At 57.8% G+C, this 26986-nt stretch overlaps 4 protein-coding genes across 17 annotated transcripts; 1 reads left to right on the forward strand and 3 right to left on the reverse strand.

Annotated features, from left to right (window-relative positions):
• Positions 1 to 130: 130 nt before the first annotated feature.
• On the forward strand, positions 131 to 1035 carry TRMT112 (tRNA methyltransferase activator subunit 11-2). Of its 2 annotated transcripts, none has more exons than XM_077961106.1 (4): positions 131 to 248; positions 328 to 429; positions 560 to 634; positions 724 to 1002. In XM_077961106.1, the coding sequence occupies exons 1-4, from the start codon at positions 171 to 173 to the stop codon at positions 829 to 831; spliced, it is 363 nt and encodes a 120-aa protein (XP_077817232.1). In that variant the 5' UTR covers positions 131 to 170; the 3' UTR covers positions 832 to 1002.
• On the reverse strand, positions 953 to 12250 carry ESRRA (estrogen related receptor alpha). Of its 8 annotated transcripts, none has more exons than XM_077962540.1 (8): positions 12038 to 12250; positions 11103 to 11241; positions 10277 to 10613; positions 3928 to 4044; positions 3627 to 3755; positions 3109 to 3276; positions 2750 to 3019; positions 953 to 1986 (listed from the first exon to the last, which is right to left on the reverse strand). In XM_077962540.1, exons 3-8 carry the CDS (start codon positions 10599 to 10601, stop codon positions 1727 to 1729), a joined length of 1269 nt encoding a protein of 422 aa, XP_077818666.1. In that variant the 5' UTR covers positions 10602 to 10613; positions 11103 to 11241; positions 12038 to 12250; the 3' UTR covers positions 953 to 1726. The 8 variants fall into 8 exon arrangements, with proteins under 8 accessions (XP_077818666.1, XP_077818667.1, XP_077818669.1 ...); XM_077962541.1 differs by lacking the exon at positions 12038 to 12250 and adding an exon at positions 11346 to 11926; XM_077962543.1 differs by lacking the exon at positions 12038 to 12250 and adding an exon at positions 11515 to 11640.
• Positions 12251 to 12992: 742 nt separating this feature from the next.
• On the reverse strand, positions 12993 to 18001 carry CATSPERZ (catsper channel auxiliary subunit zeta). 2 transcript variants are annotated; one of them, NM_001194665.1, is made up of 5 exons: positions 17017 to 17065; positions 16456 to 16786; positions 14185 to 14264; positions 13899 to 13965; positions 12993 to 13222 (listed from the first exon to the last, which is right to left on the reverse strand). In NM_001194665.1, exons 1-5 carry the CDS (start codon positions 17035 to 17037, stop codon positions 13119 to 13121), a joined length of 603 nt encoding a protein of 200 aa, NP_001181594.1. In that variant the 5' UTR covers positions 17038 to 17065; the 3' UTR covers positions 12993 to 13118. The 2 variants fall into 2 exon arrangements, with proteins under 2 accessions (NP_001181594.1, XP_077817229.1); XM_077961103.1 differs by having other exon boundaries at positions 12995 to 13222; positions 13855 to 13965; positions 17017 to 18001.
• On the reverse strand, positions 17422 to 26110 carry KCNK4 (potassium two pore domain channel subfamily K member 4). Of its 5 annotated transcripts, none has more exons than XM_077962569.1 (7): positions 25963 to 26110; positions 23989 to 24254; positions 20499 to 20622; positions 20203 to 20363; positions 19816 to 20002; positions 19221 to 19360; positions 17422 to 18105 (listed from the first exon to the last, which is right to left on the reverse strand). In XM_077962569.1, exons 2-7 carry the CDS (start codon positions 24175 to 24177, stop codon positions 17725 to 17727), a joined length of 1182 nt encoding a protein of 393 aa, XP_077818695.1. In that variant the 5' UTR covers positions 24178 to 24254; positions 25963 to 26110; the 3' UTR covers positions 17422 to 17724. The 5 variants fall into 5 exon arrangements, with proteins under 5 accessions (XP_077818695.1, XP_077818693.1, XP_077818692.1 ...); XM_077962567.1 differs by lacking the exon at positions 25963 to 26110 and adding an exon at positions 25611 to 25875; XM_077962566.1 differs by lacking the exon at positions 25963 to 26110 and adding an exon at positions 25392 to 25454.
• Positions 26111 to 26986: the final 876 nt, after the last annotated feature.

Consider the following 26986-nt stretch of genomic DNA (forward strand, 5'->3'; position numbering starts at 1 on the left):
AGGTCTTTCACCTACCTAGCTCAGCTCCCGCAAGCACGAGAATTTCCAGTAAGTTCGCCACTTCCCGTTCTCCTGGCCATCCAATAGCATCGAGTGGAGCATCCCCGGAAGTGACGAAGCGGAGGACGCCCTCTTTCCGGTTCCGGCCTGACGAGAGCCTGTTCGGCGATATGAAACTGCTCACCCACAATCTGCTGAGCTCGCATGTGCGGGGGGTGGGGTCCCGTGGCTTCCCCCTGCGCCTCCAGGTACCACGGCGGGCTTCCCTTTTCGGGTGGGATGGTGGGCCAGGGTCCAGTGCTTGCCTAAACTCCTCCGCCCTGCCAGGCCACTGAGGTCCGTATCTGCCCTGTGGAGTTCAACCCCAACTTCGTGGCGCGTATGATACCTAAGGTGGAGTGGGCGGCGTTCCTGGAAGCGGCCGATAATGTGAGGATCCTTACCCCGCCCGAGCATATCCCGGGGAGTGCGGGGCGGGCACACCTCAGCCGGGCTGAGGCGGGAGTTCGGGATGCCCGGAGATAATTTCGACTCTTGCCCACAGTTGCGCCTGATCCAGGTGCCTAAAGGGCCGGTTGAGGGATATGAGGAGAATGAAGAGTTTCTGAGGACTATGCACCATCTGCTGCTGGAGGTGAGAAGCGGCCCATCACTTGCTTCCTGGGCCACCTGCCTCCCTCACTGAGGCTGCCAGTGCTCAGCTCTGTCCCTCCCCGCCCGCAGGTGGAAGTGATAGAGGGCACCCTGCAGTGCCCGGAGTCTGGACGTATGTTCCCCATCAGCCGCGGGATCCCCAACATGCTGCTGAGTGAAGAGGAAACTGAGAGTTGATTGTGCCAGGCGCCAGTTTTTCTTGTTATGACTAATGTTTTTGTTGATGTATACCCTGTTTCCAAATTCTGCCGTGTATATCCCCAACCCTTGACCCAATGACACCAAACACACAGTGTTCTTGAGCTCGACATTATATATTTTTTTCTCATTAAAGGTTCAAAACCAAAAGCGGTTTCTCTTTGCAGCAAATATACATTAAAATAGAGTCTCTGTACAGCCAAGGGCTCTGGGCCCTGGCTTGCCCCATGTCCCTGCGCCTCCCTGGCCAAACCCAAAAATAAATATAGTGTTATTGCTCTGCAGGGCTTAGAGGCAGTGCTCTCCTACCCCCTGAGGAGGCTGGATGGGAGCTGATGGGGAAGCTCTGGCCACCCCAGGGGTCCAGGGGCTGGAGCCTGCTTGGAGTTATTGCTTCAAGGGGGGGCACTAATGCCCAATGCAAATGATGAGAGGAGGAGCGAAGGGGTATGGGCCTTTGCTCTCCAAGTCCCACTCTGCTCTGAAGAGGGGGTAGGATTAAGCAGCAGCAAAAGCATCACCCACTGGGAGACTGTGGCCTCCATCCCCTTCCCTCCCTGAGATAGGCTTCTGCCTCCCACACATCCCCTGCAGCCCCCTATGGCTTCCGCAAGGCCCCCTACACTCTGGGGGCACGTTATGGCTTGCAAGGGGCAGCACTGTGCCCAGAGTCTGGACACACGTTCCCAGCTTCTGACACCCCCTAGGAGGGGGGAGGGGAGGGCGTGGGGCCTGTTCCCAGGGGCTGATGGCATTGCCCTGGCCTTGCCAGCAGGCTGTGGCACTGCCCAGACCCCAGCTCTGCCCCAGCCCTTGGGGCTGACCCCATGCTAGGCAGGTCCTGCCAGAACCCCCACCAGGACCACCCCTTGCCTCAGTCCATCATGGCCTCGAGCATTTCCAAGAAGAGCTTGTGCATGGGCACCTTGCCTTCCAGCTTCACCCCATAGAAATGGGCCAGCACTTTGCCCGCTGTCTGGCGGAGGAGCGGTAGCGTGAGCAGCAGCCTGCCCGCCCTCCGCCGCTCAGCACCCCCTCCGGGGCCAGCCCGGCCGGCTTCGTACTCCAGCAGGGCCTCATGCAGAGCTTCTCGCAGCTGCTCCACAGCCTCAGCATCTTCGATGTGCACAGAGTCTGCAAGAAGAGAGGAGCATGGTATTGACCTGGGCTATCTCTGGCAAGGGCACTCCCCACATCTTGAACACTGATGGATGGGGTCTAAGGAGGAGCCAAATGAGGATTTGTTTTTTTTTTTGTTTTTTGTTTTTTGTTTTTTTTGAGACGGAGTCTTACTCTGTTGCCCAGGCTGGAGTGCAGTGGCCGGATCTCAGCTCACTGCAAGCTCCGCCTCCCGGGTTTACGCCATTCTCCTGCCTCAGCCTCCCGAGTAGCTGGGACTACAGGCGCCCACCACCTCGCCCGGCTAGTTTTTTGTATTTTTTTAGTAGAGACAGGGTTTCACTGTGTTAGCCAGGATGGTCTCGATCTCCTGACCTCGTGATCCGCCCGTCTCGGCCTCCCAAAGTGCTGGGATTACAGGCTTGAGCCACCGCGCCTGGCCTGAGGATTTGTTGATTGGCTGATTGAGGGGCACCACTCACTGCTCCAGCACGTGGGCCAGGACCCCACCTTTTCTCCCTCAACTGTGGCCACCTTGTACCGTCCCCATCTTCCCTCCCACTAAACTTGACCTTTCTGCATTAGCATGGCACTAGGGCTCAAAATCCTGTGTGCAGTTTGGAGCCTGCGCTTGGCTTGCTTTTTGAGTTTGAGCAAATCATTGTTCTTCCCTAAGCCTCAGTTTTCCTTATCTGCAAAATGGGACTGTGTCACCATCACTGAGTTAAAAACCTGAAGACCTTACGGAGACACCTGTCCGTGCCTGCTCCAGACTCACCTGAATTGGCAAGGGCCAGGGCCTTCAGTAGAACGTACTCCTCTCGCTCCAGCCGCAGGGCCTGCAGCCGCCGCACCAGTTGCAGCAGGGCAGCCCCCAGTTCCCCCAGGCCAGCTGCCCGTGCCCCCTCTTCATCCAGGACTAAGTCCTCAGCAAAGGCCAGCTCATCCTGCAGTGGCAGTGAGCGCTGGGCCACACCCAGCACCAGCACCTCCATCCACACGCTCTGCAGTACTGACATCTGGTCAGACAGCGACAGCGATGAGAAACCTAGGGGGCAGTGGGGAGGGGGCCTGGCTGAGCAAGCACACCAGAGCCGGGCCTGTTCAGGGCAGCCCCAGGTCACCTGGGCCCTTTACCTGGGATGCTCTTGGCCCAGCTGATGGTGACCACAATCTCTCGGTCAAAGAGGTCACAGAGGGTAGCCACGGCTGGGAGGTGCCCATCAGGGCCCGCGGGGTCGGGCATGGCATAGAGCTTCTCAGGCTCAACCACCAGCAGATGAGACACCAGTGCATTCACTGGGGCTGCGGTGACAATTAGAGGACAAGAGTCAAGCCTCAAGGGGTCAAGCATCTTCCCAGAGTCGCTCCCCCTGTGGCCTTCCTCAGTAGCAGCTGGCCAGCGACTTCCCTCCGGGAAGAGCGCTGTCTCCCAGGGAAAGCCCGTGTGTTTGTGGACAGGCTGTGAGTGTTGGAAAATCGTCCCTGTTCCCCGTCCTACTACTTTTCCCAATGCAGGGAAAGGCATTTTCACATGTCTTGGGGAAGTGAGTGAAGAGACGAAGGGGAAATACAGGTCCCAGTGCCAAAGGTTAACTATGATGCCACACATAGGCCTCCCGTGTCCTAGCCCCAGGGACCCACAGTGCTCTCACCTGTCTTCCGGGGGCCGCCAGAGACTGCCAGGGGCCCAGCAGGGAAGGGGCCCGGGAAGGGCAGTGGGTCCACCTCTGGTCGCCGCTTGTACTTCTGCCGCCCACCCCGGACGCGGTCCAGGCGCACTCCTTGAATTGTAGGACAGATAGGACTGTGACTGCGGTGCTGTGGGCGGGGTGGGGCTTGCTCTCCAGAGTTGTCCTCCCCCAGTCCACTCACCAGAACTCCCAGGCCTCGCGCCCATCCGGCCCGGGCCCCCCCACTCCCCCAGCCCTCGCCCAGCCCCTGCCCAGCGCTCACCCTCCTTGAGCATGCCCACCCGCAGGCACTTGGTGAAGCGGCAGGCCTGGCAGGCCTTGCGTCTCCGCTTGGTGATCTCACACTCGTTGGAGGCTGGACAGCTGTACTCGATGCTCCCTGCCAAGAAGAGGCAGGGCTCCAGAGGCAGCCTCCCAGGGTCGGGAGGGGACCCAGCTGACAGGAGAACCCTGACTCTCCCCGGGCAAACACAGGTCTGGGGGTACGGGGAGGAAAGGGAGAGCAGGCAGCCATGAGCGGGCAGGGAGGGGAGTGGTTGCTGGGCGGGGAGACCCTGCCTGGATGAGGGAGGAGCTGGAACAGGCAGAGGGGCTGCATCTCGGCCCCAAGCCTCATCTCTGGCCCACAGCCCTCATCTGCTGATGAGGCCACAAAGGCCACAAAGACCTCTGCGTTGCTAAACCCAGTTGTCAATTCTCAGTCCTCATGTTACTTGGCCTAAAAGAAGGATCTAAGGCTGTTGATCACTTCCTGCTCCTAGAAACACTTAAACACTTTCTTCTTTTGCTTCTAGGACACCATGCACTGTGGTTTTCCTCCCACCGCACCAGCCACTTTGTGGTTTCTGTGCATCTTCCCAAGCTCTTCCATCCAGACTGCCAGGGTTGTCCTTGGAGTTCATCTCCAATCCTATGGCGATCTTCTCCAGCTGTGGGGCTCTCATGTTTCTATCTCTAACCTGGACCTGCTGTGAGCTCCAGACCCATCTCTCCAGCTGCCTCCTCGACATCCTGCATGTCTAGAAGGCACCTCGGACCGAACACAGCCTACGTGGACTCCACGTGTTCACTTGCCCAAAAAGAAACCTGGGCAGAATCTCTGGTTCCTCTCACACCCCACATCCAAGCCACCGACACATTCTGGTGGGCTTTACCTCCCCCGAGGTCCAGAATCCACCTCCTGCTCCTGGCAACTACTTCCACCTTTGACCCGATAGTCACCATCACCCCACCCCTCGCTGGCCTCCTGCTCTGTCCCTGCTTGCTCCAGTCTGTTCTCAACACAGCAGCCAAGAGGGTTCTATTAAGCCTCCATCACATCCTGTACCTCCTCTTCTCAAAACCCTCCAGGGATTTCCCTTCTCTGAGTCTAAGCCAAAGCAAACCCACGTCCTCCCAGGCCTATGCCCCTGCTCCTTGCCACCTTTTGACCTCTGCTCCTTGCTCTCGCCTCCTCCATGTTCCTCCAACAGGCCCTGCCTGGAGCTCTGGTCCTGAAGTTCACACAGGCTCCCTCACCTCCCTCTGCTCACTGTCACTTTGGAGGTCCTCAGCACTAGTAACGTGGTGCTGGCAGCCCTCCCGGCCTCACAGGGCCTCACAAGGACCAAATGACACAGCTAGACAGCAGGCCAGCAGCACATTTCTCCTCGCAGTGCGTTTTCTCCTACCCCCTACTTGGGCTTCTACGCTCAGCTCAAGACACCATGGCCGGGCGCAGTGGCTCACACCTGTAATCCCAGCACTTTGGGAGGCCAAGGCAGTCGGATCACCTGAGGTCAGGAGTTCGAGACCAGCCTGGCCAACATGGTAAAACCCCGTCTCTACAAAAATTAGCCTGGCATGGTAGTGGGCGCCTGTAATCCCAGCTACTCAAGAGGCTGAGGCAGGAGAATCGCTTGAATCTGGGAGGCAGAGGTTGCAGTGAGCCAAGATCATGCCACTGCACTCCAGCCTGGGTGACACAGCGAGACTCCATCTCAGAAAAAAAAACTAGCTGGGCATGGTGGTGCATGTCTATAATCCCAGTTACTCGGGAGGCTGAGGCAGGAGAATTACTTGAACCTGGGAGGTGGAGGGCGCAGTGAGCTGAGATCGTGCCATTGCACTCCAGCCCGGGCAACCAGAGCAAAACTCTGTCTCAAAAAAAAGGCCGGGCGCAGCGGCTTACGCTTATAATCCCAGCACTTGGGGAGGCCAAGTCAGGCAGATCACAAAGTCAGGAGTTCGAGACCAGCCTGGCCAACGTGTCTACTAAAAGTACAAAAATTAGCTGGGCGTGGTGGCGTGTGCTTGTAGTCCCAGCTGCTTGGGAGGCTGAGGCAGAAGAATCGCTTGAACCTGGGAGGCAGAGGTTGCAGTGAGCTGAGATCGCACCACTGCACTCCAGCCTGGGCAACAGAGCGAGACTCCGTCTAAAAAAAAAAAAAAAAGAGGCCGGGCGCGGTGGCTCACGCCTGTAATCCCAGCACTTTGGGAGGCCGAGGTGGGTGGATCACGAGGTCAGGAGATCGAGACCATCCTGGCTAACATGGTGAAACCCCGTCTCTACTAAAAATACACAAAAATTAGCCAGGTGTGGTGGTGGGCGCCTGTAGTCCCAGCTACTCTGGGAGTGTGAGTCAGGAGAATGGCGTGAACCTGGGGGGCGGAGCTTGCAGTGAGCCGAGATCACGCCACTGGACTCCAGCCTGGGTGACAGAGCAAGACTTCGTCTCAGAAAAAAAAAAAAAAAGACAAGCCCTCTGGAGCCTCAGAACCAGCACCTCCCCTTCCTGCACATACCACAGCTGTAATAAGACAAGTCTGGCCGGGCGCGGTGGCTCAAGCCTGTAATCCCAGCACTTTGGGAGGCCGAGACGGGCGGATCACGAGGTTGGGAGATCGAGACCATCCTGGCTAACATGGTGAAACCCCGTCTCTACTAAAAAATACAAAAAACTAGCCGGGCGAGGTGGCGGGCGCCTGTAGTCCCAGCTACTCGGGAGGCTGAGGCAGGAGAATGGCGTAAACCCGGGAGGCGGAGCTTGCAGTGAACTGAGATCCGGCCACTGCACTCCAGCCTGGGCGGCAGAGCGAGACTCCGTCTCAAAAAAAATAAATAAATAAATAAGACAAGTCTGTGCCACTCACTGTTGCCCAGCTCTCCCCTCTGCCAGGAGGAAAAGTGCCTGAGGGCAGAAACAGCCCTGCTTCAGCCCCAGCTGTGTCCCCAAGGCCTGGAACACTGGCCAGGACAGAAAAGCATAGGTCTGTGCCGAGCAGGGACTCTGGCTACCAGATACCTTTATGACCTTGGGCAAGTCCCATACCTAACCCCTTGAACCCTCAGTTTCCCAGCTGTAAAAGTGCCCCGAATTAAAGGGGATAATGTGGGCAAAACATCTAGCATGGTTCATAACACCTAAGTGCTCAATATACAATTCCTATTCACAGCCAGCATGCAATAAATATTTGTCAAGAGTCAACATACAGTGAGGGGCCCCAGGGTAGGTAGGAGACATCTGCACCCTGGCCTGCTGGCTCACTGGTCTTCAGAGCGGGAAGGGTGCACAAAGTTTTAGATCAGTGAATTTTGGCCAAGTTAAAACTTGCTGGATTGGCTGGGCCCAGTGGCTCACACCTATAATCCCAGCACTTTTGGAGTGTGAGGAGGACAGATCACCTGAGGGGAGGAGTTTGAGACCAGCTTGGCCAACATGGTGAAACCCCATCCCTACTAAAAACACAAAAATTAGCCGGGCATGGTGGCAGGTGCCTGTAATCCCAGCTACTTCGGAGACTGAGGCAGGCGAATGGCTTGAAGCCGGGAGGCAGAGGTTGCAGTGAGCCATGATCGCAGGCACTCCAGCCTGGACAAGAGCAAAACTCCATCTCAAAAAAAAAAAAAAAAAAAAAAAAAAAAAAAAAACTTGCTGCAATGTCACAATCAGTCATTTGGCGTCTGTCCAGAGTTTCGTGTTACTAGTAATAAGCAGAGGCAGCAGTCTAACATTGAAGAGCTCAGCTCTGGACCTATACTGACCCAAGTTCAAATCCTGGTTCTGCCATTTCCTAGTTGTGAGACTTCAACAAAGTTTCAAATGCCTCTCAGTCTCACTTATAACAGTACTGACACCTTAGAGGGTTGCTATGGGGACTAACTGAGATCATAAAAGAACACAGTACCTAGCACAAGGTAAGCACTCAAGACTTTTTTTTTTTTGAGACGGACTCTAACCCTGTCGCCCAGGCTGGGAGTGCAGTGACACGATCTTGGCTCACTCCAACCTCCGCCTCCTGGGTTCCAGCGATTATCCTGCCTCAGCCTCCTGAGTAGCTGGGACTACAGGTACCCACCACCACACCTGGCTAATTTTTGTATTTTTAGTAGAGACAGGGTTTCACCATGTTGGCCAGGCTGGTCTCAAACTCCTGACCTTATTATCCTCCCATCTCAGCCTCTGAAAGTGCTGGGATTAAAGGTGGGAGCCACCATGCCTGGCCTTTTTTTTTTTTTTAATTATACGTATTATGGCCCCCAAAGTAACCAATGGTTACATAAAAGCAGAAATAATGGAAATAATAGGCGCTTCCCAGGCAATGCTTACGTCAGCATCTTGCTCATTCCCCCGAATTCTGATAAGCTTTCCTGAGTGAGAAAAAAATTAGTGACTTTTAAGAGCAGAGATGCCTGTCTTTTTTTTTTTTTTTTTTGAGACGTGAGTCTCACTCTGTTGCCCAGGCTAGAGTGCTGTGGCACAATCTCAGCTCACTGCAACCTCTGCCTCCCAGGTTCAAGCGATTCTCCCGCCTCAGCCTCCCAAGTAGCTGGGATTACAGGCACTCACCACCACACCCGGCTAATTTTTGTATTTTTAGTAGAGACGGGGTTTCACCATGTTGGTCAGGCTGGTCTCGAACTCCTGACCTCGTGATCTGCCCGCCTTGGCCTCCCAAAGTGCTGGAAGTGCTGGGATTACAGACCATGAGCCACCAAGCCCAACTTTTTTTTTTTTTTCGAGACGGAATCTCGCTCTGTCACCCAGGCTGGAGTGCAGTGGTGTGATCTCGGCTCACTGCAACCTCCGCCTCCTGGGTTCAAGCAATTCTCCTGTCTCAGCCTCTCAAGTAGCTGGGATTACAGGTGGGAGCCACCATGCCTAGCTAATTTTTTGCATTTTTAGTAGAGATGGGGTTTCACCACGCTGGCCAGGCTGGTCTCAATCTCCTGACCTCAGGTGATCCACCCACCTTGGCCTCCCAAAGTGCTGGGATTATAGGTGTGAGCAACCATGTCCAGCCTCGCCTGTTAGTCTTTTTAAAGTTGGGTGCTAAACTATGATGTAGTCCCTCTCAAGCACTGATAAAAATCTGCCTTGTTTTGGGAGGCCAAGGTAGGTGGATCATTTGAGGTCAGGAGTTCAAGACCAGCCCGGCCAACATAGTTAAACGTTGTCTCTCCTAAAAATACAAAAATTGGCCGGGCGCGGTGGCTCACGTCTGTAATCCCAGCACTTTGGGAGGCCAAGGCAGGCAGATCACAAGGTCAGGAGATCAAGACCATCCTGGCTAACATAGTGAAACCCCATCTCTACTACAAATACAAAAAAAAAAAATTAGCCGGGCATGGTGGTGGGCGCCTGTAGTCCCAGCTACTCGGGAGGCTGAGGTAGGAGAATGGCGTGAACCCGGGAGGCGGAGCTTGCAGTGAGCCGAGATTGTGACACTGCACTCCAGCCTGGGTGACAGAGCAAGACTGTGTCTCAAAAAAAAAAAAGTACAAAAATTAGCTGGGCATGGTGGTGCACACCTGTAGTACCAGCTACTCAGGAGGCTGAGGCAGGAGAATCTCTTGAACCCAGAGGCAGAGGTTGCAGTGAGCAGAGATCGTGCCACTGCACTCTAGCCTAAGCAACAGAGTGAGACTCTGTCTAAAAAAAAAAAAAAAAAAAAGGCCGGGCGCGGTGGCTCAAGCCTGTAATCCCAGCACTTTGGGAGGCCGAGGCGGGCGGATCACAAGGTCAGGAGATCGAGACCACAGTGAAACCCCGTCTCTACTAAAAATACAAAAAATTAGCCGGGCGCGGTGGCGGGCGCCTGTAGTCCCAGCTACTCAGGAGGCTGAGGCAGGAGAATGGCGGGAACCCGGGAGGCGGAGCTTGCAGTGAGCAGAGACCGCGCCACTGCACTCCAGCCTGGGCGACAGCGTGAGACTCTGTCTCAAAAAAAAAAAAAAAAAAAAAAAAAAAAAATTTAAAATCTGCCTTGGGTTGGTGCTGCTTTGGGAAAATTAAGAAAAAGGGGACATGTTCTATGCTGGGGAGAGGTCAAAAGCTGCCAGAAGCAAGAACAAAGCTTAGGAACAGAGGCTGCCTTGGACTCTTTCAGAGCCACTGTAGAAGGTGCTGGGCCTAGAGTACCCAGGTGGTACCCTGAGCTCACTCACATCCACTGCAATGCATCAGTACACCCAGTGCGTTTACCATACTTCTCAGGGAAAGGGTGTCTCTGGGAGGTAGAGACCCTGGAAACACCCGATTGCCAGCCTCAAGCGGTGCCACAGCCATCTGGGGGCCTATTGCACCCAGAGGGTACAGGGCAAAGGGCAGGGGAGTGGGCTGGGGGCTCACCCTGGATGGTCCTCTTGAAGAAGGCTTTGCAGGCCTCACAGGATGCCACACCATAGTGATAGCCAGAGGCCACGTCCCCACAGACCAGGCAGAGGCGCTTGGGCAGGGAGCTGAGCACCAGCTTCCCACCGCCCTGCTCACCAGGCCCAGCCCCCTCCCCATCCTCCTCTTCCTTATGGCCTGGGAGGCAGCGGGTGGGAGCTGGACCAGGGGCCAGTGCCACAGGAGGCTCGGTCTCCGTCTCTGAAGAACCCTTTGGACTGTCAGGGCTGGCCGGCTCTGCCTTGATGTAGAGAGGCTCAATGCCCACCACCTGGCTGGACATGGTGCTGGTCACCTGCAGGGAGAGACCCGTGGGTTCGTAGGGAGGCACTGGGATGGGGGATGGGAGACACCCTGCCACACGGGTTGCCCAACCTCGGGCCTAGGGCCAGGCTTCCAGGCCCAGCAAGGGGGGAGGAATGGGGGCAGAGTCCAAGGAAGGACTGCCCAGTAACACTGTCCCCCTCCCAGCTGTTGCCATGGAAACAGAGTCTTCAGGGCCAGTAACTGACAGCTGGTCTCTCCCTTGGGAACCTGGGGGAGGCTTAGAAAGGCCCTACTCCCACCCAGTCCAGGGAGCAGGGTAACCGTAGCCCCCAGGCAACCTTCAACCCCACCTGGAATCCCTAGACAGGGGCAGGATACTTCCCAGTTTTCTCCAGATGTTGGGGGGACCTCTGAGACCCTGCCCTCATGTGGATATTCTGTATTGGAGAGCGTGCACTGAAGCCCAGACCCCAAGGCCAGTGGACGTGCTCACACCGAGTTCACACACTCCACTCACCGAGGTGCTCAGGGGCCCCACAAGCCCACGCAGGCTCGCTCTCTGCTGGGGGTTTTCACATTCGCACCGGCCTTCCCAAACCCGTGCTCACTCCTGCTCACACCTGTGCTCACATATTCTCCTGGAGCGCACACCCCATCTGCGAACTCAATCAAGGCTCATGATCACACACACTCTCACTAGGTACCCACATCCACAAGCACAGGCACGGACTCATGAAAACACCTCCAGAGCTTTTCACACCTGACACGCGGCTGCCCTCCTGCCCCAGCATGCCGATTCCAGGCACACGGCGGGTGCCGCTCCACCTCCTCGAGACCGGCCTGCAGGTCCACTCTTATACTCCCGCTGTCTCAGAGGCCGCCACCTCCCGGGGCGCCGCGTACCACCCACCCCCCCAACCTGCGCACACCTTTGGGAAGTTGCCTAAAGTTGCTATGCTTCCCCACCCCGCCGGCGGGAGACCTCTACCAGGTTATCAGGAAGTAAGTGGGGAGAGCCAAGGAGGAGGAAGTTCTCCCCTGCCGGTGCGATGACCTTTGACCCAGAGAGGAGGGTGGCCCCAGGCCCCTTCGAGCGCCCCCACGTGGTCTTCAGAGCCCCTTCCCCGACAGAGCCCTCCCCGTCTTCCACCCGGGCCAGCCCCAGGGACTTCGGCAAGTGGGGGATTGAACCCTGCCCCGGGGCGGGCCGGATCGGAGGCCCAACCCTGACCCGGGTCAGGACCCGTAGCCAGAGCCAGATCCTGCCCCAGGCCGGCCCACCAGGACTCAGACGCCGGATCCCGCTCGAACCCTGACCAGTCCGACAGTCGACTGGCCCCAGAGCTGGACCCCGCCTGCAGCCCGCCCCGCCCGCCTCCCTGCCGCGTTCGCACATGGCCCCCGCGCCCCGCCCGCCCACCCCCGCGGCAGCGCTCCCCTCCGCCCCCGGACCTGGGGCTCCGACAGGGCGTTCGGGCAGGCATGGGGGCCGAGCGGCCCGGAGTGCCGGGGTGAGCCGGGGGCCGCGGGCGGCCCCTCCTCCGCCGCCTCCTCGGGCCGTGCCGCCCCACCGCGCCGCGTCCCCTCACTCGGCGGCGCCGCCGGCTGCTTGTAGGACACAAAAGGACATCGCGGCCGCTTCCTACTCCGCTTCCTCCAGCTGACAGCGGGGGCGGGGCCGGCCGTGCGCATGCAAAGCAGGGGGCGGGGCCCGGGGTCCTATGCTAATCAGACCAGCGGGGCGGGCGGCGCCTGCGCGCCCGTACGAGTCGGGGCGGAGCCGGCAGCGCCAGTGGGCGGGCCTTCGCGCAAGTCCCGCCCCGCAGCCGGCCGAGCCACTGCGGCGCACATGCGTACGCGGCCCCTGGGAGGGGCGGGGCCGGAGGCGCGGAGGGTTGGGGGATTAGAGTCGGGAGCTAGTGGGGCCAGAAGCGCGCTTTCGTAACGGAGGAGGTGGGGCGCGCTGCGCGCGCGAGGAGTGGGAGAGGCGGTGCAGGCTGCAACCGCGGAGCCGAGAGACCACTTACATATGAAAACGCAAGGGCGGGACGGGTGGAGAGGCTGGACCTGCTACCTATGCTTGAGGGGCGGAGCCTAGCGCGCCGTCGCGAAGGGGGAGGTGCTGCCCCCTTCCTCCTTCTCTCTTCCCCCTAGCCACTTCCCCCAAAGCGACACCAACTGGGCACTCGAACCATAGACCCAGTATCCCTACAGAGCTGCGGAACTCGGGGTGGGTGAAGCCGACTTAAAACATGCAAGAAGCCCTGGATTACGAGTCCCGGAAGGTAGGGCCGATAGGGCCCGGACGGAGAAAGCTCAAGGTCACTGCGGTGACCGAATGAAGGTCACGGGGAAGGGCGGGGCCACGTGCGTCCGCCTCACGCGGGCTGCCATGCACTGACTCACGGACCATGCATAGACTCTTTTATTTCTTTAGGACTCAAATTCCACTCGGATGGGTTCGGGCTTGGGTCTGGGGACCGGGCAGGCACAGGGCTGGTTTGGGTCGCTGCTGGAGCCCAAGGTGGCGTTTTTAATTCACGTACAGCCTCTTGCTCCGGCGCTTCTTGAGCCCCTCGATGTATCGCTGCAGCTCCTTAGTCAGGAAGTGGTCCCTGCCGATCCCTAACTGGTAGCCTAGGAGGAGGGCAGAGCTCGGCTCAGGGCAGTGAGCAACCGAAAGGTCTCCCCACCAGTGGGCGCCCCATATGTAGTTCGAGGAACCGCAGATGATTCGGGGTAGCAGCAGCGCAGGGCACTCAGGTCTCTGTTAGCCTGGGGAACTTTGCATCTCTAAGGGTGCTGAGTGTTAAGGTCAAGGCTAGGGAAGACGTTGCAGGCCTGAACTAGGGCAGTGGTAGCGAGCAGTTTGGCCACCTTCTGGACCAGCCACCCGCTCTAAGCCATCAGCCGGCCCTTTATCACCACTGGGCTTTCCTACCCCAGCAGCAGAAATTCACCCACATAATCCACTGTCCAAAGGCTCCCCAACCAGCGGGAGTCGAGGCCACACCAAGGCGGTTATCCCACTGGGCAGGTGGAGAAACAGCCAAAGAAAAGCCTCCCTCAGCTAGAGAGGGCCTGCACTCAGCCTGGAGCCCAGGCCTCTGCCCATCACCACATGTCCCCCACTGGTTCTTCCTGTGCCCAGTCCCTCAGCTTTTAACTTTTATGGGGCCCTTGGAATACTTGTGAGTGCCAAGGGCATCTGACAAGACATAAGGCACCCTGAAACCCCAACCCTTGGGCCCCAGCCCTGCAAAATCCACCGGAATCTGTCGTGGTAGCTCTTGGGGGTTGGCAGGGAGCTCACTCCGGAGGGCTTTGGTGAGGATTTCCAGAGCTTCATTCTCCATGAGTTCCATCAGGGGCAGCGGCAGCTGGAGAAGCAGCAAGAGGCTTAGGCGTCCAGGGGACTTCATCTCTGCCCACAGCTGAAATGCCCCCACCTGCTCCCTGTGGCCCCCAAACCCCCAACCAGCCTGCCTGCCCGCCCCTCCACCCTGCCAACCACCCCCAACTTTCATGTCCTATCAGCAGCCCCCAACTTGCCTAGCCCCTACCCCACTGAAACTCCCAGTCTCCCCAGCCCCTCCAACCCTGCTCTGCTGCTCTGCCCAGTAGGCTCGATGGGGCGTGTGCTTCGCAATATTGAGTGATGACATTGAGGAAGACTTTTCTGGGAGAAGAGAAAAAAGGGTCAGTCATCTGCAGACTCCTGGGCCTTCCCTGGGGCAGAGGAGATGGGTAGGCACCTTGTGAGAGGGAATGGCCTTCAGAGACCAGCTCCTGGTGCAACCGAAAGGTCTCCCCACCAGCGGGTGCCACAGATGTGGGGTCAGCATGAGACAGAGGTTACAACCCTGGGCTTTAGAGCCCCACCCACCTGGTTCCCGTTCTGACTGCCCCACAGTGTGACACTTAGGACTAGTGACTGACACTCTCTGACCCTCAAGTTCTTCATCAGTAAAATGGGGTAATAAAAATAGCTCTTGGCTGAGTGGTGGGTCATGCCTGTAATCCCAAAACTTTGGGAGGCCAAGGTGGGCAGATCACAAGGTCAGGAGTTTAAGACCAGCCAGGCTAGGCTGGGCGCGGTGGCTCAAGCCTGTAATCCCAGCACTTTGGGAGGCCGAGACGGGCGGATCACGAGGTCAGGAGATCGAGACCATCCTGGCGAACACGGTGAAACCCCGTCTCTACTAAAAAATACAAAAAACTAGCCGGGCGAGGCGGCGGGCGCCTGTAGTCCCAGCTACTCGGGAGGCTGAGGCAGGAGAATGGCGTAAACCCCGGGGGCGGAGCTTGCAGTGAGCTGAGATCCGGCCACTGCACTCCAGCCCGGGCCACAGAGCCAGACTCCGTCTCAAAAAAAAAAAAAAAAAAGACCAGCCAGGCCAATCTGGTGAAACACCATCTCTATTAAAAATACGAAAATTAGCTGGGCATAGTGGCAGGCACCTGTAATCCCAGCTACTCAGGAGGCTGAGGCAGGAGAATTGCTTGAACCGGGGAGGCGGAAGTTGCAGTAAGCCGAGATCACGCCATTGCACTCCAGCAAGGGCAACAGAGTGAGACCCCAACTCAAAAAAAAAAAAAAGAAAAGAAAATAGCTCTTTATGCAGGTTGTGAAGTTTGAAGGTGACAATCCAGTTTGAAGGTGACAATCCGGGGGAAGCCCCGTGCCTGGCACACAGCAAGTGCTCAATATGTGACCATTGTTATACTGTTATTGGTTCTGACTCTGATGAAGTGGTTTGAGGGGGTGCCAGACAGTGTCCAGCGTGTAGTAGAGGCTTAGAAATTGTAACCAGCAACTGACTAATGGAAAGACATACACCTCCTCAACCAGCGCAAATCATAAGACAAGGCGGGATGATTCCATTAAAAACGCAGGTCTTGCTGGGCACGGTGGCTCACACTTGTAATCCCAATACTTTGGGAATCCGAGGCAGGAGGATCACTTGAGCCCAGGAGTTTGAGACCAGCCAGGGCAACATGGCGAAATTTTCTCTACAAAAAAATAAAAAATTAGCTGAGCAGGGTGGTGCCGGCCTGTCTTCCCAGCTCAGGGTGGTGGGGGTGGCTGAGGTTGGAGGATCCCTTGAGCCTAGGAGTTTGAGGCTGCAGTGAGCTATGATCACAACACTGCACTCCAGCCTGGGCGACAAAGCAGGACGCCGTCTCTAAAAAACAAACAAAGGCCGGGTGCAGTGACTCAAGCCTGTAATTCCAGCACTTTGGGAGGCCGAGGCTGGCGGATCACTTGAAGTCAGGAGTTTGAGACCAGCCTGGCCAACATGGTGAAACTTCGTCTCTACTAAAAATACAAAAATTAGCCGCACGTGGTGGCGCACGCCTGTAATCGCAGCTATTCGGGAGGCGGCGGTTGCAGTAAGCAGAGATCGTGCCATTACACTCCAGTCCGGGCGACACAGCGAGACTCCGTCTCAAAAAAAAAGAAAAAAAAAAAAGGCGGGAGGCGGGAGGATCACTTGAACTGCAGTGAGCTATAATCCCACCACTGCACTCCATCCAGCCTGGGTGACAGAGCGAGATCCTGTCTCCAAAACAAAACAAGAAAACCCCGCAGGTCCTACCGCGGGATCTTTGCGCAATTTATTTGGTGCGTCCTTCGCCGGACTCTGCGCGCCACGACTGAAAGGCCTGTTACAACGCCTGCCCGGGAGGGGGCGCTCCAAGAATGCCTGGCGGATTTAAAGGGCGAAAGATTCGCGCTGGCGCCTCTCCCAGGGAATCCTAGAAACTTGGATCCTATCAGCTTCCCCCCATTTTACAGCTCCAGAAATTGAGTCCCCGGCTAGCTTATTGCCCCGCGGGCGCCCACGGCCTGGCGAGGCCACACTGACCGGCCTCGATCTGGGATGCGGTGTCCTTCTCCCCCGGATTGATTTCCATGGAGCTGCCGCGGTGCAACTCTAGCTCCACCAGCGCGTGCTCGTCTATTTCCTCCGGCTTGTGGCTGGCCTTGTCCCCTTCGTCCAACGAGCGGCTCCCCGGGCTGTCCCACCCGCGGGTCTTGCTAATGCTGCGGCCCTCCGCGTCGAAGCCCTCGCAGACCTCGGACAGCGGCATGTTCAGCTGTGCCTGGGACAGCGTGGTCGTGGTCCACAGGTCCCGAATGTCGCTGTGCACGCTCTCCTTGTCCGAGTCATGGCGGTCGGAAGACTTGAGCGACACCTGTGGGCCACATACAAGGAGGGAGCCAAGGGTCGCGGGTGGCTGGAGCCGGAAGGAAGAGCAGGCTGGGGATCTGAGCCGGGTCCGGGCGGGGATCCCGTAGAGCGTGGGGTTGGCTGGGTGGGGGCTGCGGGAAGCCAAGGCTGAGTAAGAAATCGCGCCGGGGACCCGAGTCGGACCAAAGGTGGGTTGGGAGCGGACAGAGTAAGGGGTCCGGGGAGAGGTCTTACTTTCGAAGGCTTTTCCTCCATGGTTCTGCCCCAACGGACCCAGACGCCACAGGCCTCAGGACGAGAAGGGGGTCAACGCTCCAGGAAGGGGGCGGGGCAGGGCCTCTCGCGCCGGGAGAGTTCAAACGACAGCCCGCCACGCGAGATGCCATCCTCTCTCCCCTGCCTCTCCACCCCCGCACCCCACCCCCCAAAGTGTGTGCAGAGGCTGGAGACGCACAGCCCATCCCGGCTGATCCCCACGCCGGACCCTACCCAGCAGCCTCCAGGCAGAGACGCGGGCCTGAGCCCAGCCGAGAGGGCGGAGAATTGACCGACCTGGGTGCCCGGGGACCCTCGGCCTGGGGGCCACGGGAGGCCAGATGTGCCCCCACGGTGGCCCGAGGAAAGCACTTCCACACTCACTAGCGTCCGGGAGCGTCATGCCCGCAGCGGTGCAGACCGTTTTCATTTATTGATGCAGGCTTTCAGGCACAGTCGTGAGGTGCTGTGAGGGACACGCCCGCCCGGGGCAGCGACACAGAAAGCCGTGGGGGGTCTGGAGATGGATGGAAGTGAGGAAAGGGCCGGGGGACGGCGGAGAGGCAGCCGTAGCCTCCTCCCCAGACTTCAGTCTCGTGGAAAGAGGGCTCTTTGGTCAAACAAGCCAAGCATGCCGGGGAGAGCAGGAACGAAGCCCTTGAGAGGCCCGGGCCGGGGATCCTGCCCCTACACCGGCACGTCTTTGTCTCGGGGACGCCCGGGGCCGCGGGGCCGCACGGGCTTCCTGGGGGGATTAGGGCGGCGGCGACCTCGCGGCGCGCGGGGCAGCGGGCAGCCGCGCTCGCTCTGCGTGTCCGAGGACTCGTCGATGAAGGCCAGGTTCTCGCTGGGATAATCCAGGGCCGAGGCCGTGGGCGGGGAAGGCGGCTGAGCCTTCTTCGGGGGCGAAGGGGATCGGGGCCTGCCCAGCGGCTGCGCTGGACAGGGCGGTGGAGGCAGCAGTGGCCGCTCCTTCTCTGGCGGCGGGGCAGCGGGCCCGGCTCGCTGGGTCACGCGCGCCGTCACCGTGCCAGTCCAGCTGGCAGCCTGCGCCGTGAGGCCGCCCATCTGCACGGAGAGGGAAAGCAGCCCTCGACTAGAGGTCCTGGACCCCCTCCGCGACCCCCCAGGAACCTGCCCCTTCACCAGCAGGGATCAACCCCCAACCCTCTTTTCTGCCTGGTCCTCTAGCCTCAGCCAGCCCCGAGGATGGAAGGGCTCCTCCGCTGGGTGCTCCCAGAAAGGTGGCAAAATACAAATTGCCCGGCTAAATGTGAATTTCCGAGAAACAACAAATAAATTTTAGTATAACTATATCTCGTGCAATATTTGGGACATGCTTTTATATATATACATACATATATATATATATATATATATATATTTTTTTTTTTTTTTTTTTTTTGAGAGGAGTCTAGCTCAGTCATCCAGGCTGGAGTGCAGTGGCGGATCTTGGCTAACTGCAACCTCTGCCTCCCCAGTTCAAGCAGTTCTCCTGCCTCAGCCTTCCAAGTAGCTGGGATTACAGGAGCCTGCCACCACCCCAAGCTAATTTTTGTATTTTTAGCAGGGTTTTACTGTGTTGGCCAGGCTGGTCTCGAACTCCTGACCTCGTGATCCACCCACCTCAGCCTCCCAAAGTGCTGGGATTACAAGCATGAGCCACCGCGCCCGGCCAAATTAAAATTTCATTTATTTGAAATTCAAATTTAACTGAGTTTTGGTTTTTTTTGTTTTGTTTATTTGTTTGTTTGTTTGTGAGACCAGGGCTTACTCTGTTGCCCAGGCTGGAGTGCAGCGGTGCAATCATGACCCACTGCAGCCTCGACCTCCCCTGGCTCAAGTGATCCTCCCATCTCAGCCTCCCGAGTAACTGGGCACACACCACCACGCAGGGCTAATTTTTGTGTATTTTCTAGAGGCGGGGTCTCACCATGTTGCCCCAGCTGGCTTTCTGCATTTTTATTTGCTAAATCTGGCAATCCTACCCATGAGGGCAGAGGTGGTGAAGTTACCCACAAACATATACCCCTCTGTTCCCTGCGAGGCACACACAGAGGCTCACTCAGCCCCTGCCTCAGGAGCCCACACCCTGGATAGGAGACAACCTGCTCAACCCCCTGCTAGGGAACAGCACATTTGCACCACAGTGCACAGACGCAGTGCCAACCCTGGGCGCCTACCTCTGCCCGAGTGCGGCGGGACACTACTCGCAGCCAGTTCCCGATGGTGGTGAGCACTGAGGCGAAGTAAGCCAGGCCGAGCAGGATCCAGAACCACACCAGCGGCTGATAGGCTGGGGAGTCCTGCCTGGGGTCCGCGCCTGGGATACCACCAGGAAAGGCAGAAAGAACTGGATTGTGGGGCAAGCCTGTGAGCTCTGGTTCAGTGTCCCCCTCCCAGCTCCTGGAGAGGACCTGCGCTCCCTAGGGCAATGGGTATGTGCTTGAGTGTGTGAGTGGAGTTGGGAAAATGAGTGGTGTGCATGAGTTGAAAGTGTGCAAGATCAAAGCATGCAAGAAGGGGCGCTCCTGTGCAAGAATGTGACACATGCGAGGGGTGTGTTTAATATATGTGTGAGCATGCATGGGACTCAAGCATACAAGAATGTGAGTGTGCATAAGGCGCTGGTGTGTGTGCAAGGCTGTGATGGTGCATTCCATGATGGAGGCAGGCGTTAGAGCAACCACATGGATTTGGAGGGAAAGGTGGGAGTGCAGAGCCCCTGATCAGGAATAAAGTAGATGGGAAAGTGCAGCACAAGAAGGGCGGCCTCACCGGCCACATAGTCACCAAAGCCCACGGTGGTAAGCGTCACTATGACAAAGTAGATGGCCTCCAGCTTGCTCCAGTCCTCCATATAGCAGAACACGAACGTGGGCGTGAGGACAAAGAGCAGGCAGCCGATCAGTAGGAAGAGCATCGCTGACAGCACTCTTACTAGCTCCGGTGGCACGTGCCACTTCTGCGGGGAGGGGCAGTAGACAGGACCCAGGAGACACCAACAATCCCCACTCCCATACTGTCCACTCCCGCCCCCAGGAGCCTGTGGGGAGAGCCTTAGGGTCGGCGGGCGGTGGGGGTGGGGGGCACTCATGTGCCAGGGACATGGGGAAGGGTAGCTGGAGGCCAGCACAAGGGCAGGCAGGGCATGGAGCAGCTCACCAAGAAGATGGCTTCAATGTGACCGATGCCACGGCGCAGGGAGGAGCCCAGTCGGTCCCCAACCCCTGCCAGTAGGATCCCAAACAGCGGAATCCCCACCAGTGCATAAAAGATGCAGAAGAGGCGCCCAGCATCTGTGCGCAGGGCCACATTGCCATAGCCTGGGCAGAGGGGCGATGCAGGAAGTCTAGGGGCCGCCTGGGACCCCTCCGTCTCCCTGCACCTTCCCCCATGAGGAAGCTCCTTGCCTGTCCCCCACATGCCACCGTCCCCCACATGCCAATCCCCTCCCCCACCGATGGTGGTGATGATGGTTCCTGAGAAAAAGAAGGCGCTGCCCAGGTCCCAGGCTGAGTGGCTGCTGTTACTGGTCGAGTTGGTTTCTGGGTCCGCACCTCCTCCCAGGGCATCAGCCACCTCCTGCAGGATAAGGTATAGAAGGAGGAGCTTCAGTTCTTCCCTCCTGTCTAGGCCAACTTGTGGCCCCTCCAGTCTGTAGGGTGGCTCCCCCCCTGCTCCTCCCTGTTCTCCCCTTCTCTCTGATCTCCCAGGAGGCAGTCCCTTACAGCAGAAGATGCAAACTGGGTCTAGTCTACCTGCAGGCAAGTTTGTTTGACCTCTGCAATGTCTGAGAAACATTTTTGGTATCTGGCCCCTAACTTCAGACAACAAATTTCTACTTTTACCATGGTCAGGAGCAGACCTGGGACCAGATTGCCTGGCTTCAAATGTTTATGCTGTGGGACCTTGGGCAAGTTAACTGTCTGGCCTCGGCTTCTACATGTCTCAAGTGGGGATGATAATGACAGCATCTGCCTCCCAGATTTTTTGTGAACTTGCAACAAAGTAAGCACTGACTGTTAAGTTCCCAAGCAGTGACCACACCCTGTGTTTCTAGCTTTCCAAACCCACCCTCCCATTGCACCTATGGAAGCTGAATTTGAGTCCGTTTCCTTAGAAAATCTCATGAAAGCTAGGGCCTTTCTCTCCAGGAAGGTTTATGTGCCACAAAATTTTGCTTCCAATTTTTAGATTTATACGCGCACGCACAAAAACACACACATCCCAACCCTGCCGAAGTCCAAGCCAAACCCTGTGCTGCAGTGTAAGTAATGTTGATTGAGCACCTCTCAATAAGTATTACTATTTTTTTAAGGCTAGTCAAGTGAAGCAGTGGGAGTGGAGAAGGAACCAAGAAATCTGTAACTGGTTGTGATCAATTAGTTGTAAACAACACCACTGTACTCAAACCAGCCAATACATATTATTAAATGAACGTAATGTCCCTATTTGGATGTCTCCCTCTCGCCAGCATGCAGGTCCCACAGGCAGGGACTATTTTGAGAGTGCTTGCCCTAGGTGAGAGGAAGTCAAAGAGACTCTTCCCCAAGCAGCAGTGCCAAGGCACAAGAATGGTGTCTGTGGGGCACATCGTAAAGCACTTCTTCTCTCCCTGACTGCAGGCCTCATTAGCAAGACTCAGTCCCAACTGATCTTCCTAAAGTGACTGCTCAGCGCCCTCCATGGCTCCCCACTCCTTGCAGGCCTAAACTCCCCAGCCCAGCATTGAAGCCCTTTTTTCAAACTGGTCCCCACCTCCCTTCCCCTAGTCTTGTCCCTGGGACTCCAATTTGGCACCCCATGTTACAGCAACCTTCCCCCCAGATTTTCTGAGATGATTGCATTTCCTGTAATAATTTTTAATAAAAGCAAGAAGTGAAAGAGCTAATTAAAAGTGATTTAATGTGTATTTTGCAACCCTTTTCCAATAAATTCACAACTTCAGGGGAAAATCCTGTGTCATCCTGTGTGTTCTAATTTTTGCTTCAAATGACTAGGCATCTGCTAACTCCAGGTTCTGCAAAATGCACCGGAACTTTCCAGCTTCCACGCCTTTGCCCATGCTGTCTTTCCACATGGGCATCTCTTGCCCCTCGTCTCTACTCTCTATCCCTCTCGCCTGGTGTGTTTCAATCACCAGGTCATCCCTCAGGCCGCTGCCATCTCCCTCCTGGTCCCCAGCACCTAGCTCAAGGCCTAGCACAATTGGTGCTTCACAGAAAGAAGGAAACTTCCTTTCCACTGAATCCTACAGTGATCTGTCTGACCATGGATCTCTCCCCTCCCCTAGATGTGACGCCCTCCAAGGCAGACCCTGTGTCTGATCCACCCCAATATCCCCTTGGCATATAACACTACAGCACCTAGCACACAGTAGGTGCACAATAGCTGCACAACTAATTCAGGGAGTGAATCCTACTGTGAAAGAGAAATAAAGTGGCTGTCACCCACCCTTCTCAGTCCTGCCTCTCCTTTTCTTCCTTTTTCTTATCCAGGAAAAAAGCAGTTCCATTGTGAAGACAAACTAGGTCAGATTCCCTCCCTCCCTCCCTCTGCCCTGTGGTCTGGCCAGACACATTCTTCCCAGGCCTCTCTGAGCCTCCACTGGCATTCTGGAAGTGTCAGAGATGATGTCAGGTGGTCTGTGTCCTGACCCCACCCCACACACATCTCTGCCCTGAGTCCTGCTGCCTTGAGAATCAGCTGGAACACTGAGGCCTCCGTGCCAATGGGCCCTCCCTCCACAAAGAACAGGCAGGGAACAAAGGGTACTCTTCAATTTCAAGTAATAGACATTAATTTATTAAAGCTAGGTCTTCATTTTTTTGTATGACAGTGACTCCGAAATCAGAGAAAGCAACAGAGGTGCCTGGCTGACTGTACCCCCAGAAGGCTGCAGCCCAAAACTTTCTTGAGTCTATGGTTGGAGTCTGACCAGAAGTGCCTCAGGGAACCCTGACGTACCCCCCTTCTCCCCACATGGTAAGCATGCACCCTAGGGGGAAGGGGCACCTGACCTGGCATCCCTGGTGGCATGGATCCTGGAACCCTCCCAGATCACCTGCACACGCTCATATGCACACTTTTCCAGGGGGACGGGGTGTGTTCACTGTGTTCTTGGGTTTTTCTAAGACACATGACTCCAAAAACTGTATGGGAACCGGTGTAGGCAGGGTTGCCAGATTTTAGCAAACAAAAATATTGCACGGGATGGACTTGTATTAAAAAGGCATTTGTGGGCCAGGCGTGGTGGCTCATGCCTGCAATCCCAGCACTTTGGGAGGCTGGGGTGGGTGAATCACTTGAGGTCAGGAGTTTGAGACCAGCCTGGCCAACATGGTGAAACCCCATCTCTACTAAAAATACAAAAATTAGCCAGGCGTGGTGATGCATTGCATCTCTGTAATCCCAGCTGCTCGGGAGACTGAGGCAGGAGAATCAATTGAATCTGGGAGGCCGAGGTTGCTGTGAGCTGAGATCACACCACTGTACTCCAGCCTGGGCGACACAGGGAGACTCCGTCTCAAAAAAAAAAAAAAAAAAAGGGGGCATTTGTGGTTTAACTGTAATTCACATTTAAATAAGAGTCTTGGATTTTATGTGGCAACTAGACCGGTGAGTGAGACCTATGCAAATGTAACATAGCCCTTGTGCTATGGCCATTCATTCATTCATTTTCCCCTCATCCCACCACCATCACACCCTGAAGGACACAATCTAGGTTCACAGTCCTGTGCCAGGCTCTCCAAGGAAACAAATGACCCCATTGTTGCCCTATTGAAAACACAGAGACCTGGACCCCAGCCTTTGTCCCACAGCCTCCGGCTGCACCCCGTCCTCAGGGATACTGATCTGAAAGCAGCACCGGCACAGGGCCTCACTGGCACACAGCTAGTGCCAGGGGTGATGGGTGACAGCTGAAGGGGCTGAGGCCCACCCACGCACCTTGATGAGGAGGCCCAGCTCCTGGTCGCTCACACACGGATGGGCCCTCAGGAACTTCTCTCGGACCTCCCCCAGCTCCCTCTGGGCCTGCTGCTCGTGGGGCTGCTCCAGGGCCCGGAACACCAGGGCACCAGACACCAAGTACAGCAAGACCAGCGCCAGCAGAGCCAGGAGCGTGGTGCTGCGCATGGCGCGCCCAGGCGCCGGGCCAGCTCCACTGCCCCCCTGGAGGGGCCGGGCAGGGGGCTCCTGGGGAGCTGTCGTCACTGCGGGCAAAACCAGGGATGCTGGGGTCACTGAGCTGGCCTGACATCCACACCCTTCTCCTCGATCCCCTACACACCCAAAGATCCATGAAGTCCCCAGCCGCACTGTCCACAGATATCCCTCTGACTGAACACACCCAGTCCCCCTCCTATCTCCAGCCTTCCCCTTACCTCCGCTGCCCCTGTCGGGGACCACCGGGTGAGGAAAGAGAGGAGGGCACGGGGAAGGGAAAGGAAGGCGAGTGGGAGGCCGAAAGAGAGCCTAAGCCTGGCTAGGGGGAAGCGGGGCGAGTGAGGAAATGTGGGGGGTTTGGGGGGGTGTGGGGAACTGGCCCTCGAGGAGGAGGCTGAGGGGGGCTCAGAGACGTCCGAAGGGAAACCCGGAGGAGAGGCCGGACAGCGTAGGGCGGGGACAGGGGAATGGTGGGTCCCGGCTCGCCGGCTGCGGCTGCGACAGCATCTCCGCGGCTTCTCCGTCCCCTCTCGCCTCGCCCTGCTTCCCGGCTGGCCCTCCAGGGTGCCCCCGCGCCCCGCTGGACTTTCGAGGAACCCAGGGATGGGTCCCGCACCCAGGCGAGGAGGGGTGCGGGGGACGCCCAGTTCCCGGAAAAAGCAGGGAGGGGGTCCGCAAAGGCCACACCGGGGCGGTAGTCCCCGGGACAGCTGTCAGTCCCTGACAGCGGGCGGCGGCGCCCACGCGCACACACGCCCCGGCACGCGCCGCCACGCGCGGGCACAAAGACCCGCGCGCCCACGCTCCACCCCGAGGCTGCAGCGCCGCACCGCCCCGCTGCACGCACGCACCCCACCTGCACACTCCGCAGACGCCCGGGCACCCCCGGCCCCCATGGGCGTGCCGGCCGCGCCAGGGCACCCAGAGCCCACGCACATGTGTGCGGACACTCGCGTGCACACGCCAGACCGCAGGGCCACCGCGCAGCGCCCGCCGCTCGCTCCCACCGCCTCCCCCGCGTCCCCACAGCTACGCCTCGGAGCGTGGCGGGCGGCGGGACCGGCGGCCACACCACTCCCTGAGGCGCCCACGCGTGGGAGGTGGGCACCCCGCCTGGCCAGTCGCCCCCGGGGCGCCCCTGCCCCGGAGTCCTGCCCGCGCACCGGAGCCCGCCCCACACTTACTGTCGGCCCTGCTGCGGCTGCGGCTGAGGCCCGGGTTCCAGCACGGCCTCGCCGGTGCCGACTGGGCCGCGGAGGCGGCAGGGGCGGAGCGGGCGGCCGCTGGGGCTGGGACCCCCCTCCCGCCGGCAGAAGCCCCCCTCCTCCCGCGGTTAACCCCTCCGGCGCCGCTCTTCCCTCCTTGCAGCGCCCTCGCCGCCGGCGCCGCCCCAAGCCCTTTACCTGCGGCCGCCCGGCTCCCCAATGCTGGCCAGCCCCGGGAGGTGGGTGGCAGAGGAGCCGGAAAGGGGTTGCAGCCGGGGCCAGCCTTCTAGCCTTGGACCGGAGCCCAATGTGGCCAGCGGCAGGGCCCCGACCTGGGCATCAGCTGGCCCACCTCTCTGGACAGGCAACACGCTAATCTGGCATCTCCCAGGCCCATTACTGGATCGGGAAGGGCCCGCAACTCTCCGCCCCTGGGGACAGCCTGGCCCTTGGGCTCAGCACTCATGAGGGAGGGGCTCCGCGGGACAAAGGGGTGGGGGAAACCCGGTGGGGTCACCTGGAATTGGCCGACATGGAGGTTGGGACCCACCTCTGGGGAGTCACTGCTGGAGCACTTCCTGCCCCCACTCCAGTTTTGGCCCTCTACCTGCTCCCGGGCTATCCCTCCAGGGTGCTCCCAGCCCCAGCTTTTGGTTCTCACTTCCATGACCAGAAATCAGCCCCAGAAGGCTGTGGCTGGAGCTGCCTGCAGATCCCAGCGTGGCACTGGTGCCAGCATCCGCTCTCCCACTGCCTGAACACCCAGGCCCTGGCTGGTCCTGAACTTGCCCTGCCCTGTTCTCACCCGCTTGACAACCTGTGACCTCTCCAAAGACCCTCTGGTGCCCGCTGGGGTCCTCAGCCCTCATGCTGGATGGCTTTCAGGCTGGGCTTTGAGGCTGACCACCCCCTACTGGTAGGGAACCTGGACAGGTTTCCAAACTCTGGAGTGTCCCTGTTCCCACTTACAGAAAAGGGGTGATTAATCATCACTTCGGGGTGCTGTTCTGGGCATTAGGGAGGCCAGTGTTTAGAAATCCTCAAAACAGAGCCGAGCACACGCAATAAAGTGCCCACAAACGTTAGGAGTTTTCCTTTCCACAAAAAGTGATTGTCCAGCTTCAAGCTGATTCTCTGAGTCTCAGATGCCCTCTCTGGAGGCCCTGAGGGTCTAGTGCCCACGATGGTCCCAAGTAAAGGGTTTTGAGGCAGGCCCAGCAATAAGCCAAGGGAACTCTGAAAAGCTGGGACAACCACCTATGTGGGCAGGGGACAGACCCTCTAGTAAAGGACTCCTAGCCATCAGACAGACCTGCCAGGACCATGGGAGCAGAGAGCAGTGACTATGCTACTAAGGACAGTGGAGAAGGGGGCCACTGGGAGGGCACAGCTAGGGGACCACCTGTACATCTGCACAAACCCACACCCTGGTAGGAAGATGGGGGCTGCTCAGTCACCAGGCCAACTCCCCGGCACGCCCTGGACTAACTCCTGGCTCCTAAAGACCAGGTTGGGGTGGTGATAGGGACACAGGGCCTCCAGAAAGTCTAATCCATTGGGGTTAAGACTCAGTA

Source organism: Macaca mulatta, chromosome 14 (assembly GCF_049350105.2).
Source record: "Macaca mulatta isolate MMU2019108-1 chromosome 14, T2T-MMU8v2.0, whole genome shotgun sequence".
Lineage (NCBI taxonomy): Eukaryota > Metazoa > Chordata > Mammalia > Primates > Cercopithecidae > Macaca > Macaca mulatta.

Bases quoted from the DNA above. Each gene is read 5' to 3' on its own strand.
- TRMT112 (XM_077961106.1), top strand. From the start codon at position 171: ATGAAACTGCTCACCCACAATCTGCTGAGCTCGCATGTGCGGGGGGTG. The intron at 249-327 runs GTACCACGGCGG...CCGCCCTGCCAG, and splicing joins GCTTCCCCCTGCGCCTCCAG to GCCACTGAGGTCCGTATCTG. The intron at 635-723 runs GTGAGAAGCGGC...CCCCGCCCGCAG, and splicing joins TGCACCATCTGCTGCTGGAG to GTGGAAGTGATAGAGGGCAC.
- CATSPERZ (NM_001194665.1), bottom strand. From the start codon at position 17,037: ATGGAGGAAAAGCCTTCGAAA. The intron at 16,787-17,016 runs GTAAGACCTCTC...TGTGGCCCACAG, and splicing joins TGGAGGAAAAGCCTTCGAAA to GTGTCGCTCAAGTCTTCCGA. The intron at 14,265-16,455 runs GTCAGTGTGGCC...CTCTTCTCCCAG, and splicing joins CGCATCCCAGATCGAGGCCG to AAAAGTCTTCCTCAATGTCA.
- ESRRA (XM_015113890.3), bottom strand. From the start codon at position 10,601: ATGTCCAGCCAGGTGGTGGGCATTGAGCCTCTCTACATCAAGGCAGAG. The intron at 4,045-10,276 runs GTGAGCCCCCAG...TCTTCTTGGCAG, and splicing joins CTTCAAGAGGACCATCCAGG to GGAGCATCGAGTACAGCTGT. The intron at 1,987-2,749 runs GTGAGTCTGGAG...CTCTTCTTGCAG, and splicing joins CCTGGCCCTTGCCAATTCAG to ACTCTGTGCACATCGAAGAT.
- KCNK4 (XM_077962566.1), bottom strand. The intron at 20,364-20,498 runs GTGGGGGAGGGG...CCCTCTGCCCAG, and splicing joins AACCATCATCACCACCATCG to GCTATGGCAATGTGGCCCTG. The intron at 19,361-19,815 runs GTGAGGCCGCCC...GTGGTATCCCAG, and splicing joins CTTTGGTGACTATGTGGCCG to GCGCGGACCCCAGGCAGGAC.